This window comes from Lontra canadensis, unplaced genomic scaffold (assembly GCF_010015895.1).
Source record: "Lontra canadensis isolate GAN:19392208 unplaced genomic scaffold, GSC_riverotter_1.0 scaffold9, whole genome shotgun sequence".
Lineage (NCBI taxonomy): Eukaryota > Metazoa > Chordata > Mammalia > Carnivora > Mustelidae > Lontra > Lontra canadensis.
In genome coordinates, this window is record NW_022631003.1 from 24746142 (window position 1) to 24761170 (window position 15029).

Genomic DNA, 15029 nt, shown 5'->3' on the forward strand with positions numbered 1-15029 from the left:
TCTCTAAATATAGAAAAGTTTATCTATTCTGGGAGGTTTTAAATATGTGCTTCTTCAAACCACAATGTTCCCTTTGAGCTATCTTGATGCTTGAAAGAGAATAAAACCAACAGTGGTCTAGCACCTATCTCACTCTCAAGTGGGAAAACTTTTTTTTTTTTTAAATCTGTTTTTCTAATGGGAGGGAGAGTAGGAGAAAGAAGATGGTTTTAAATAAGATTTTGTTTAAAAATGTATACTGTTTTTACAATAAAAAAAAGAACTTCTAAATAACATTGTTTCCATAAATCTATAGTCTCCACTCCTATTTTATAGCTTATCTTTCTGGGGCATTTTCTACTGGGCAAACACTGAAAGAAAAAATTATTCTCTCCACTACACAAACTCTAACATAGAAATAATTAACATGTGTCTTATGAAAAAGCAAAATGTTGTTGTATTTCTGGGCAAGTCTAGACATTTATATGGTATTGAAGTTTACAATGTTGATTTCCATCTTATTCTTATGACTGCTACTCCTTTGCTGCTCAACCAATTCAGACTAAATATTGAAAACAACAAGCCCAGCCCTATGGGTCAAGTATAAATGATAGCTCTAGAGCAACTATTCAGTAATTTTTGAGAAACTAAGAAAACTACTCAAATATATGCAGGCTTATCAGTAATACTAATGATCACTTTAGAATGTCTGGGAATCAGTTACATTTTTTTTCTGATTTTGGTGCCTTGACTTCAACTATTGCTATTATTATCATTGCACATTTGTTTGGTGTGTTATTACAGTGGTTGTTTTGCCAGTACTTTTGACAATGACATGAAACAAACTGAAGATACTGAACTTGAATATCCTTGAAGCCAGACTTGTCTTGAACGGTGGAGAAAGATCCGTTAGCTTAAGAAGTTAATTACTTTTAATAAACTGAGCATGTTGGCTAAATACCATTACCTTTAACTTAGCAGTTTTTCTGATTGAGAAAACTGTAGGTTTTCCATTCAGTCATGTATGCTTTGGAAAACACTTTTTTTAAAATGAGTCATATTGTAATGAAAAATATTTATGAAATGTAAAGAAATATGTAGAATTCCAACTGCATATATACCTAAGAATAGTTAGAACAACTACTATTATTTTTGACAGAACATGTATTATTTTGTTGATAATTAATATTAATAATTTTCAAATTCTGACTAAAAATAAATGTCATTTTCTTAAAAATGTGAACAGTAAACTACTTGTTTTTTGTTTGTTTGTTTGTTTTTTTGATGTGTGTCAGGAAAGAAAAAAGAAAATTGCTAGCCAATTTATTCTAAAGCAATTTCAGTTATCTGCGCTTTGATCACCATCCTCCAACCTCCACTGATGATTTCAGAGACAAAGAAAGAGTCTCATTAAAATAAGGTCCCTGAAACTTTTCTTAAAAGGATGATTATGAAGGATGAGTGTCATAAAGGACTAAATGATTTGGTGGTTCAAAATGAAAAAGACTTGTTTCTAAAGAGGACCTAAAACAAAAATAACAAAATAAAAACTACCCATGGATTGTTATAGGCTACTTTAATTTTGATAGATATACCTTTAACTGCTCACATCTTACATAAGACTAAATTTCAGGGTCTGACTCTTTTTGAACTAATATTATCGGTAGCAGACAGTGTAAACATTTTACAAACAAGCTTTTGGAAATCCTTTGGAAATAAATGCTCTGATTACTTATCTAAATAGATATAATCTCCCCACACAGACATGCTCCCTTACAAACACACATCACTTTTTTCTTTCATTTGTAATTTTTCCCCTCTGATAGAAAAAAGCTTATATTCAAATTACCTAACGTGATGTAACTTTGCCAATGATGGACTTTCCATCTGACCATCCTCAGCTAAATCTATTTAACTAAGGAATTATTTTTGCATAGTAAAAATTGCTCCAATATTTTGTCCCCATGATCTGACCTCTGAAATCACAATATGATGGAGCATCTCTAGTATCTCTTGGAATGTTTCAAAATTTTCAAATAATTAATGTGTAGGTTAATAACTATATTTTAAATATGTGCATATACACGTGTAGTATTAAATTTTTTGGACAGTGAAGAAAATAGCTGTAAAAATATAATTTAATAGGATTCTATAATTCCAGAATAATTAGCAACTTACTTTAGGTTCATACCCTGAAATTTTTATCAAGAAATGAAGAAACAAATTTTAGGAAAACCAGGTTTATTTACCTAATAGTCACTTCATTTATTCAACAAAATTGACTGGTTACTCTTATCACAATCAGAAACTTTGTTAGGCCACAAATGTATAAAGTCATAGACTTGCCCTAAAGGAATTTAAAGTCAAATAGGGAAGAGATTAAAACAAAACAAAACAGGGGTGCCTGGGTGGCTCAGTGGGTTAAGCCTCTGCCTTCGGCTCAGGTCATGATCTCAGGGTCCTGGGCTCAAGCCCCGCATTGGTCTCTCTGCTTGGCAGGCAGCCTGCTTTCCTCTCTCTCTCTGCCTGCCTCTCTGCCTACTTGTGATCTCTCTGTCAAATAAATAAATAAAATCTTAAAAAAAAACAAAAAACAAAGTAAAGCAAAATTTAAAAAAAATAAAACAAGTGTTAAAAGAATAATGGATACAAGAAAGACCTTCACCCTTACGGAGGGAATCCTGCACACCTGCCCAGGAAAGATTTTTTTGGAAAAGGTGTTAATTAAGCTGAACATTAAGAGATAAACAGGTGTTGGCATATTAAAATATAATTTCAGACCCAGAGGATGAGATGATGCAAAAATATTGTAGCCTGAGAAGGCAGAGAAGATTCAAGTTATTATAAGTAATACTTTATGTTTGAAATGTGAGCACATGAACAGGACTTTAAGAAGCAAAGACGTTAAATCATGAGTGCCCTTTAAGTGACACTAATACTTTACATTTTATCCTGAAGGCTACCTGGATTTTAATCACAAGAACAGGACTTCATTTGACTAAATAAAAGGGATTAATTTGAGGGTGAAAACATTTTTAAATGCAGGTGGTAGAAAAATCAAGTACCAGAAGATTCCAGTAATACCTTGAAGAAATTAAGGCCTCAATTAAATTCTTTCAGTGGGAGCAGAGAGAAGAAATTAGACCTGAGAGCTATTTAGATGGTGAATGTATTAAGTCATGGTAACAAATCTGATGTGGCTAGGGGTGAGAAAAGAATCCCAGATAACTGCTTCATTTTTAGTTAGGGTGATGGAAGACTGGTGATTTTCTTCATGGAGGTAATTCAGGTGAAAAAGAAGTTGTTGCGGGAAATGATAATGAAATTAGTCATGTTAAGGTTGAAATGCCTTAGGAAAATTTAAGAGTGTATCTTAATAGACAGATAAACGTGTAGGTCTGGACCACAAAAAGAGTTCTAGGTTGGAAACTACATCAGTCAACTAAAGGCTGCCACAACAGAATACCTTGAACTGGGTGACCAAAACAATAAACATTAATTTTCTTACAGTTTTTTAGCCTGGAAGTTTAAAATCAAGGTCCCAGTAGGATTGTCTTCTGTTGAGACCTCTCTTCCTGGCTTGCAGACAGCTGCCCTCTTGCTGGGTCCTCACATGACCTTTTTTCTCTGTGTACATGCTCTTTTGGTCTCTTATCCTCTTCTTAATATGGTACACCAGTTCTGTTGGGTTAGGTACCCAGCCTTATAACCTCATTTAATCTTAATTACCTCCTTGAAGTTCTATCTCCAAATACAGTTTACACTGGGGGTTAGGGCTTTAACATTTGAATTTTAGGAGACACAATTCCAACCATAACAGAAGCATAGATTTCATGACAGGACAGACATTATCATCATCATTTTACAAATGGAGATACTGAGGTTGGCCAGTGATCTGCTAAGTTACTTAGGCAGGGATCTAGAGAGTGTTGGAAATGGAATGTGTCTCCTTTTGTCATGCATATGATCAAATGGACAGGACAGTTATCCCTGCCTGGCAAGTTCCATATGCACAAGAACAACGACCACATCATTGCATAAATCAACAGAGAATTAGCTGGGTGGGTTGTGGAGGCCTTATAGAACACTACTAAGTCTTTACTGAATTTCCAAAAGCAATAGGATTAAACCGTGCTAGCCAACCTCAGGGGACATGCAATTTCATGACAGTGAGCAAGAATGTCCCAGAAATTTTCTCAGGACATCAAACACAGCTCCAAATCTTATGGATAACATCCCAGGGAACCTTTAATATCCTCACAGAATAAACCACGCTATTTGTGATTCAAGAATGAAGGGTGAAGCAGCTGCCCCAGCTGTGATTTGAATCGGAGGTTCCAGGGAAACTAGGTATTTCAAAGCTAGCTTTGCTTTACACCTATAAACCTGCCCCTCCGGCTGTGTTCAAACACATGAATTGTTCACTGCACAATATGATGATGATCCAGCCTTCACCAGAGGGCTATGCAAGAACAAAAGGCTGAGGGGTGAAGAGGATCTTTATTATTAGGTTGCTATTCTTATGAAACATTCATATAGCAAAGGAATTGCCTTGCTGTTAAAAGAAATTTTGTTAAGGAAACTTTATGAAAAAGCTGCTTATACTGCCTTTAAAGCAACTATGCATGTATTCAGAAAAAAAAAAAAAGAAGAAAAAAGCTGAGTTAGGAACTCAGTTCAGAACCATATTTTCAAAAAGAAATGGAAAATGTAGGCATCTATTGGACTAATTTAAAATTCCAGGAGCATGGATTGCGGCATTAATTGTATGTCAAGCAGAATTTGTTTTATAACAGCACATGTGCTGATGTTAGTGACTCCCCACTTGTCTTTTACCACAACTTGAAATCATTTGGAACCACAGGCCCAATTAAGGTGGGTAGCTCAAGGCACATCTGTTGTTTGTGCACAATTCATCCAGATTCTTAGATCCCCAAATGCTGTCTGGGTGTTACTTTCAATTCAGCAACTTTTCCCTCTACTCTCCTAGTCCCAGCCAGCACTATCACTAGTCTAAGGAAACCACAGGAGGCCAGATCCTTAGAAATTATAGTATTGGCCTCACTTTCTTAAGCGAGGAAAGATGGAGAAGAGGTGGGTCAGGTGTATGATTTGACATTGCTCACATGTGATGTTGAGCCTCCATATTCTGTTCTTTTTGTAGGCTAAGCAAAAGAAAGAAAAATATTCCTGCTTATACAGAAAACTATACTTAGGTTAATAAGCTTTTCTTTAAAAGTTTAAAAAAATCTAAAAATGGGAAGGAAAATATTATTAGATATTTTGGTGATTGGGCAGAGAGTTTATAGATAGTAGGACGAAATGAAGTGAGGCACTTTGGAAAGAAAGGAGGCTATCTGGAGAGCATGAGACTTCTGAGGGCTAGAAAACAGGAAGCCAGAGAAAGAGATTAAAGACAAGCACAGTAGGAAATATCAAGAAAGGATCTCTAGATAGTATATTAATTTAGACTAAGTCATTAGGATGTCAGGGTATCAGGAGGTAGTACAACATGATGGTAAAGAACCAGGACTTTGGAGTCAGATGAACTTGAATTTGAATCCCTGATTGGGTGACTGTGCAAGTTACTTGACCTCTATAAACTATAATATTCTTGTCTGTGAGTTGCAAGGAGTCAGTACCTGGAGCAAATATGAGGATTACCTAACACAGCTATGTGGACTGCTCAGGAAATGCCTGGCATAGAGTAAATGATTGATAAATTCATCAGGGATTAAAATTAAAGAGTCCTATAGCTGGCAGGTTGCTTGCTGAACCTCATCAATTCCCACTTTTACAGACTAGAAAAGTAAAGGGCCAAAGTATTAAGTTTCTTGCCAGAGGTAATGTGAGCAGAAAATTGTCTTCCAAATCATGTTTTAATGGTTGTTAGGACACTATGTTAGTGAGCTCAAGTTGCAATAAAAAAAAGTAACTTACACTATGTGCCTTAAACAACAGGAATTTATTTCTTATGGTTCTGGAGGCTGGAAAATCCAAGATCAAGATGCTAGCCAGTTCCATTTTTCCAGGAGGGCCCTCTTCCCAGCTTGTAGCTGGATGCTGGACACCTTCTTACTGTATCCTCATGTGGCAGAAAAAGCAGACAGCTCCAGTCTCCTCTTCTTCTTTAAGGTCATCAATCCTGTAAGTGGGTCTCACTCTCAGGACTTCATCTAAACCTAATCATTTCCCAAAGGACCCACCTCCAAATATCATCACATTGGGTGCTAGGGCTTCAATATATAAATGTGGGGGTGAGGGGACACAAACATTCAGTCCATAACAGACACAAAATATGGTGCTATGGAAGAGCCTGGAGCAGTGGTTTAGGGACTCTGGGTTTTAGTCATTAAGACCCTAGGCAAGTCCCTTAATCTTTCAGTTTTCTCACCCAGTAAATGTGAGGGTTGGGAGATATTATCCGGAAATGACATTCAGCCCCATGCTCAAGTAATTCTCTGAGAATATGGGTATAATGTCCAGTGAGAAATAATGGGTTTGACCAGGGTAAGAAGGACAAGGACTAATTGGGAGCTCGGGACAATAGGACAAGAAGTGAGAGCAGAGTTAGGTGGATTTTTCAGCAACGAAGAGCAACAGGAGCACAAAAATTGTTAGGAATCAGGAAAAGCAGAAACCAGAATGTGAAAAAAGAGAGATGCAATTCAGGAGGGTCTCATAGGTCCCTATCTCTTCCAAAGTGTGTCCAGGGCTACATTTCCAGCTCTTTTGTTTTGTTTTAGTGTTTAATAAGCACATATGGAGTATAATGGTGGGAGCTGAGATCACTAAGAGTAATTCACAGCTTGGTGCTTAACTTAGAAGAGTGATTTGAATAAAATATCTTAAAAGCAGCTAAGTGTATGTTGGAATTGGAGGACAGAGTTGCTGCTTTTAAATCACATTATTCAGTACATTTAACACGTAAACATATGAATGAATACATGTGAGATCAGCAAGATGAGTAGAAAGGGCTCTGATTCCTTGTTATAGATTCAGGAATCTCTTCAGAGGAACTTACCCGCTCAGCATAGTTTTCGGGTTTGTTTTTGGTTTTGTTTTTGTTTTTCCCTTTATAGCTCCCAGCTGAGGCTAAGAGGGCATCACCGCTGTATAACAGTAATCCTGATGACAAATATTTACACAAACTGGGTACCATCTATGGCTTATTTTCCCTCAGAAAAAATGCCATTTAAGTTTATGATTAAATATGTGACTGGTCACATCTGTTAAAGATTTTATTTAACTGGAATGAAAAATTATCAATTATAATAGTAACTGCATACCTATATAGCCACATATATGCAGTGTTAATAACCTACTACTGAAGAAACAAGTTTGATTTCTTGAAATCAATTCTGTGTGTGGCAATAATTGCCCACAAATAAAGTCAAAATGGAGACTGCTTTATAGAAATGTCAAGGGAATAAGAGAGATGAAGAAAAATCTCAACCAACCTTCTTCAGAGTTTTGAGATAAAATCCCCTCAGTTCATATTCTGCATTTTGAGGCCTTTTTTCTCATGCAATGCAATCAGTGCATTTCCTGAAGCTGTATTTCTTCTTATACTGACTTAGATTTCTAACGGTCTTACCTAGTTCTCTTTAAACTGGCTGAGCTTGGCAGTCTCCCATAAAAGTTTTTTTATTATTTTTAAAATACTACCTCTATTCTTTCACATTCCCTAATTAAAACCAGAGTAGATTCCACAGTTTCCTGCTCACTTTTGGATCAAAAACTCCTACTAGTTTTGTCCATTTTAAAACTTCATTTTCTTCTCCAGTTTGACAAACACCTCCTCCCTATTCTCCAGCACCAGCCAAGTTTTGGTTTGGGAACTTGTGGTGGGTAGAGAATATGATCTGATAATTCACTCCTCTTCTCTCTCTTTTCTGGTTCTTACTTCTCTTGACTTGAGAATAGAGAGAAAAGAAAGAAATTTGACCTCCACACTTGGACAAACAATTGAAATCCTCTGTCTGAGGGCTCTGATTTTCCACCAAGGCTCTGTGTGGTTTCACTGAGAACTGGCTACATCATGTGGCTGAGTTCTTTGGACAGTCTTGCAGGAGCTTCCCATTGGGAGATCTGGCCTTGAATCAATCCCTTTCCACACGAGGAGTGGATCACATATAATTACTTTCCATGTATATATTTGAACCCTGAAGAACTTGTACATACTTGCTTTCCAAGCAGTTGAGGCACAGGAGTGTGGGCTGCTCCTTTCCTATCTTGTCTCTCCATCCTGCCCTGATATTTTCTTCCTGTTCACATAAGCCCAGGGAAAATCAAACCCTCTTTCAGAACAGAAATCTAACGTGGGAATGAGGCAACAATCTCCAGTTCTGGCACACAGCTGAATAAATGGCTCTCCTTGGGCTTTCCTCTTTGGACTTTGTAGAGAGAACAGGGCATAGCAGAACGAGTCAATTCCTCACTAGGCTAATGACTCATGACTCTCAAACATGCTGAAATGGGTACTTCCTTTTTCAAAGCCATTGGTCCCCTGCCTCTTCAGCCATTCCAGTCTTCCAGCTGTTAGCATTAAAGTGGAGCTCTTAGTTTCCCAGAGCAGCTACATGTACTGCTTCCCTCACTGCCCTAAGCCATCAGGCCCTTTGTCTTGTTCTGTGTTAGGTAAGCCCTGAAAGAAATCTTGCCTTTGCCCCATTGCAGTCATTAGTACAACATTTTTAGTCAGAAAGAATCTCCTACTAGATACTCAAACACTTGGCTAGACAAAGCAACAGATGGTACATGGGCCTATTCACACTTTTAAATGGGTCAAAAAGTATGTTAGTAGTAATAAAACAACAAAATATCAGCAGTATAACAGAATACACATGCCCAAATGAGCCAGATCAATTCATTTTTTAAATCCTTTGGAGGCTTTTTATGATCCATAAAAGAAAACCATTTTTATTACTTTTATAGTTTTATTAAATCTGAAATAGTGTACTCAATTTGATCACTCATCTAATTCACCAGACTTGGCTCCAGATGACTTTTGTTTATTTTCCGTAATTAGATATGCCCCAAAATAGCCTCTGGGCTAACACTGTGGAAGTTTAAAAAATATGCTGCATATTCTAAAGGCAATACAAACAAATAAATAAAAATAAAAACAAAGAAAATGGGAAAAGAAAGAATATGAAAATAGGATATTCATAAGTTTTTACACTAAGTAAGCAAATAAGTGGCTGTAAGCCAAAGTTTCTGTGGCTTGCAACAACACAGATTTATTTCTCACTCATTCAGTAAGTAGGCTGCGGACTTTCTGTAAGTTCTGTTTGGTGCCACTGGACTCCACAACAATGCTTAGCTCTGGTTTACATTGTCTTGTTACTTTGTGAGTGGAGGAACAGTCTTCAAGCTGGAACATACTGTTTTCATGGCAAAAACCAGGTATACAAGCTGCTAAACCAATCCATAACAGCACATTTAAAGCATCTGCAAGGACATGGGCATACATTTCATCAGTTACATCCTATTGGCCAAAGCGAGTCACATGACCAACCCTGACACTGGGAGAGAAGTAGACTCCGCCTATGGCAAGGGACTGGAAGTCACAAAATAAGGAGTGTAGATATATGATTTCCTTCTGAGGGGAAAGCATAGAGTTGGAAACAATAATCAGATCTACCACATGGTGTCAGCACAATGGGAATGTCATTAGTATGAATATATAACATTGCAAAGAGAACACTTTTGAAGCGGTAATAAGTATTAAGTATATAAATTATATTATGGGGATACAATTAAGTCAGCTATGTACCTTATAGGTCCCTCTCACGTATTTAAGTGTTCTAAAAATGTATACAATCTCTACAGTATGGATGTCATTACTTTCTGAATTTATTTCCTTTTAATAGTTTTACATTTAAGAATTTTTGCAAAATAGGGGCACCTGGGTGGCTCAGTGGGTTGGACTTCTGCCTTCGCTCAGGTCATGATCTCAGGGTCCTGGGATTGAGCCCCGCATCAGGCTCTCTGCTCAGCAGGGAGCCTGCTTCCCCCTCTTTCTGCCTGCTGCTCTGTCTACTTGTGATCTCTCTCTCTATCAAATAGATAAAATCTTAAAAAAAATTCTTTTTACAAAATAGTGTATTGACAGATATTGCAAAATAATTATTGATTGGAAATTACATTTCTGTAAACCTGGCCAATATAATGCTCTTTATATGCAAAATTCAATAGAAGCTTAGTGTTATACTTCGGAAAAAGCAAATTAGTATTCTAAGAATAAACTAGTCTTAGGAAATGATTATCTTTGCAAGGACTATAAAATGTACCAAGTTGCTGGGGTGTCTGGGTGGTTCAGTTGGTTAAACATCTGACTCTCGGTTTCAGCTCAGGTCATGATCTCGAGGTCATGAGATCAAGCCCCACGAAGGCTCTGTGCTGAGCATGAAACCTGCTTAGGATTCTCTCTCTCCATCTCCTTCCCTCCCCTACCCCCACTCGTGCCCATGCTCGCTCTCTCTCTGTCTCTCTCTATAAATAAATAAATAAATAAATAAATAAATAAATGCATTAAGTTCCTCAGTTTAGAAAATATTAAATAAATAACTTAAACACTAAGAAGTAAAATAAAGCTGTAAAGGCTAAAGAGACATGCTTTTTACCTCTTTTTTTTTTTTTTCAAAGTGGAGACATCAAAACCTAAGCTAAGATTAATAGTCAGATGTTTAACTGACCGAGCCAACCAGGTACCCCACATTTTTTTTTACTTCTTAATCACCCTATTAAAATCTTAAAATCAGTAATTTCATATCAAGTATTAATATCAGCCTTTATATGTCCCAGGGTTTTAAATACATTTGAAGAAGTGACATTCTAGAATCTAGAGTGGATTCTAGAATGCTCACCAAAAACTGGTCTACTGAGCCATACACCTTGCCTTCTATCAACAAACATGAGAGGAAATGGGAAGGGGAGTTCCTGGAATGACCTGAAATCACTCATCTTCGTTGTGTACCTCAGTTCTCGTCTGCTATAGGATTTTGTTTCTCCTTTTCAATCACAGGAAATACTCAAGTGGGTCAGAATTTAAGGCAGCCCATAAGGTGTGGGATAGTATGCTACTGAGAGCTACAATTAGACCTTCACTGAAGAGAGTCAGGAGTCAAGGAGGGCGGGGATGGTGTGATGACTCTATTTTTGTCCTGTTGGTAGCCTGAGAATTGAGCACTATGTACTTCTTCTGAGGCTCTATCAAGTCACTCACTGTGGGATCAGAAGCAGCCATGTGTATGAAGAAATAGACAATCTCAATATCCAAGGAAAATCTCCCTATCATGATAGCTGGGGTTTCTCTTAGGTTCACCGTGATCCCCTTAATTCAGTCAAATATCTTCATAACATCCTCTTATAACTGTGCTGTTACCTTCTCATTCTTGCTTCTGCTTCTCATCCCTAACATTGTCAAAACCTTTAATCACCTGGATTTTATGCATTTACCCTCATTTTAACGTCATCATGACTTTATAGTATAGAATCATATCAAACTGAATTATATCCCTGGATCTAACAGATATTAGGATAAACAAGTCTCTGGCATTTTAAGGTTTAGTCACAGCTTATACACAGTCACATTTCATGCACCTTAAAAGTCTGATCTTTCACCACCAAATCTTGATATTTCTCAGTCCCTTGGTCTTAACTTTGAAAATGAAAAAAAAAGAAAAAAAAGTATTTGACATACGCAATGCTGCTTTTCTTTGGTGACAATGTCTTTTGAAAAAGGTTTCTGTGATGTTCAAAGGAGAGTGGCCTGCTGTTTGCTAATATTACACACAGAGGTAATGGATACAAACTACTGCATGAGGGATTTAGTCCTTCCTTATAAGAACTAAAAGTCCTTATAGTCATGGATGCAGAACTGCATAACCCTCTACCTCAAATTGTATACTCTAACTTTCTTTACAGTTGTTTAAAATGAAACGACAAATTAATTTTTCTTGACTGTGCCTGAGGACACAGGGATGGACTATTTGACCTCTCGTGGTCATTTTCTACCTCTACCACTCCATGATTTCAGTTCTGCAATGTGTAAAGACAAACTCTTCATTAGTCGGGTAGAAAGCCATAGAGCTTGAGCCAGATCTCACCAGGAGAACATATGATCTTCGCAGGGATTCAAGGTTGGAATGAGGCATATTCTCAAGGAAAATAATCACAGTGAATACACTGAATTTTCTTTGCTTTTGTATTTTTTTATAACACAGTCATATTCTCTCTGCAAATCTCCCCTGCTCTGTTTTATTTTGAGCAAGGAATAGAATTGAGTTTTTCTCCTTGAAAAAAAATCAAACACATTTCTAACAAAAAATTAAGAATATAATGAATACAAATTATATAATTCTGACAGTTCCCATGACCCCCTGCCTCAAAATGTATCTTTTTAAAAATTTATTTTAGTAAAAAGTTGACTTCATCTGTACAAAAGAACTTTCCCTTTTATCATGTATACAGCAGTCAGAAGGTTATAGAGTTACATTTACATACAAGAACTGGTTAAAAATATTTTTAAAATAAGCGACTCAGTATTTGAAGTGTATGAAAATGCTGGCAGGCATTGATAGAGATATAGAAATACTCTGTCAACTGTCTATCTTACTAAAACCCAAGTATACTATAAAATAGTATATTACCAATGTCCCCAAAATACAGAAAGAATCTAAGAGATATACAATTTTACATAAAATGTCTTTAAGTTTTACATGTGGATGCTTGCATTTGCAACTTTCCAATTCCCACTCACACAACACTCATCTTAGAACTTCCAAATAATGACAGGCTTCTTTTATTATATCTGACATTTCAAAATCTCATCATAGGGTAAGCATAGGAAAACTTCATTGTCTGCTATTATTTTTACATCGAAAATAAGCAGGTATCAGTGGATTACATTTTCTCATCAATACGACTTTAACCCCTTGAGGGTTTTTTTTAATGCTTTCCAGAGGTAAATAGGAACTGTTACTCCTCACTTTAAGAAAAAAAAGACCTCACCTTAAAAAAAAGCAAGACCTCACCTTAAAAAAAAAAAAGAAAAAGTAGACGCAATTTTTGATTTTTTTTTTTTTTTTACCTTTTAACTTAACTTTTCTAAATACGTAGAAACAGAGAACATAGAACAAGGGAAAATAATGTGTTACAGTGTCTGTAACATAATACAGAAGCAGAGATCCAAAATTAAGAATGCAGAATGAGGGGTGCCTGGGTGGCTCAGTGGGTTAAGCCTCTGCCTTTGGCTCAGGCTATGATCTCAGGGTCCTGGGATTGAGCCCTGCATCAGGCTCTCTGCTTGGCAGGGAGCCTTCTTCCCCCTCTTTTTCTGCCTGCCTGTCTGCCTACTTGTGATCTCTCTATGTAAAAGAAATAAAATCTTAAGAGGAAATTCATCTATATACTTTTCAACTGTTCTGCATTTAATCTTTTTTTAGTATTCCTTAACATTTTATTGAATGTTAATTTTTCAGAGAAGGACGAGACTAGAGACCAGTTACGATTAAAAGAATCAATCAAAGAGAGGTTAACATTCAAAGGAATGAGGCTTTTTTTTTTTTTTTTTATTCTATTTCAGTGGGTTAGGGCATAATAGAAAGTAAAATTTGATCATATTGGAATTAGTTTCAAGGCAATAGAAATTGTCACATGGCAGACAGAGTAATAAAATACTTGTTACTGCTCCATTATCTAGCATAGTATTTTCACTTCTTAAAGTGCTGTGCCTCCCATGTTCATGGCATGAGCAGACAGCCACGCAGTGACAGAAGTTAGCTGGGGGAGGCCACAAAATACAGATGAACTAATGTCGGCTGACTGGTAGGTACATTGTGCTAAGCCCTTTTGAATGCATTAGGTCATTCTGTGTTCTATATAGTTCTACAGAGTCAGCATTATTACTTTATTTTATACATAAAGAAACCAAATCTCAGCCTAGTTAAGTAACTGGACTAAATTACTTGCAAGTTGGAGGACTGAGATTCGAATACCTGAAAACAAAAACCATGGTCTTGCTTGTAATCAAGGGGAGGTACTGGAAGAAAGAGAAATATGTAGGTATGTGACAGTGGGGGGAACATTGCCTTTTGAAGAAAAGTAGAAAAAGGTAAGGTTGATGTTTGAGTTCCACTATAGTATGGTCACTTATAAACACTACTTCTAAAACTTTGTCCTTATTTGTGTAAGAAGTCAAAATATGTTCTTAAGTATTTATTATAGAAGTAAGAAGCCTGAAAAAGGAAAAAGTGCATTGTGGATTAAAATGAGAAAAAACAGGTGTCTTATTCATTCTTCACTCTAGGAATCTCATTAGCTATCAGACAGAATTTGATGACTGCCAACAAATAAACAACATTTTCCCCCAATAACAGGCTGTTAAACTGCCCAAAGCCACCAAATACAGATTAGTCTGAAATGCACTGATTGTTCCTGCTGGAGGTGGTTAAAAAATCAGCTATAGATACAAGAATTCTTTTTCTCTCTTTCCTTCAGGCTGCTAAAGGATGCACAGAATGAAACTTATTTTAAAAGCTGGTATCAGAAGCTGTTGGCTGCTCTCCAATTCTGTTCAGGAAAAGCCTTGAGTGATGAGCTTTCCAAGGAGAAGAAACTTATTAAAATTCTGGGAGACATTGGGGAAAAAGTCAAGTCTGCCAGTGACCCTCAAAGACAGGTTTGTTGAGAAATTAATCTTCATGTTGTGTTTCCTTTAATCTTTAGTTCAATTAAATTTTAATTTCATAGCTTAGAAAGCAAATTCGTTGTCTATAATTAGTTATAAGACCCCCAGCTCAATGAGTTTAATCAAGATTTTTTTCAGTTTACAATCTGAAAGTTAATGATAATGTCTACCACGAGGACATGATTTTTAAGATTTTTTTATTTATTTGCAAGAGAGAGAGCAAAAGCAAATGGTGGGAGGAGCAGAAGGGGAGGGTGAGGCTGACAATCTCCAGTGTGCTCTCCACCGAGTGCAGAGCCCAGCACGGGGCTCGATCTCATGACCGTGAAATCATAACTTCAGCCAAAACCGAGAC

The 15029-nt window shown here is 36.7% G+C and overlaps 1 protein-coding gene across 1 annotated transcript in view; it reads left to right on the forward strand.

Annotated features, from left to right (window-relative positions):
* Nucleotides 1–15029, forward strand: part of PIK3C2G (phosphatidylinositol-4-phosphate 3-kinase catalytic subunit type 2 gamma) — a 350852-nt gene that overhangs the window by 203195 nt on the left and 132628 nt on the right. Inside the window, exon 19 of the mRNA XM_032855093.1 lies at nt 14485–14665. Within this exon, the coding sequence (XP_032710984.1) occupies nt 14485–14665 (181 nt within the window). The remainder of the gene's footprint in view (nt 1–14484; nt 14666–15029) is intronic.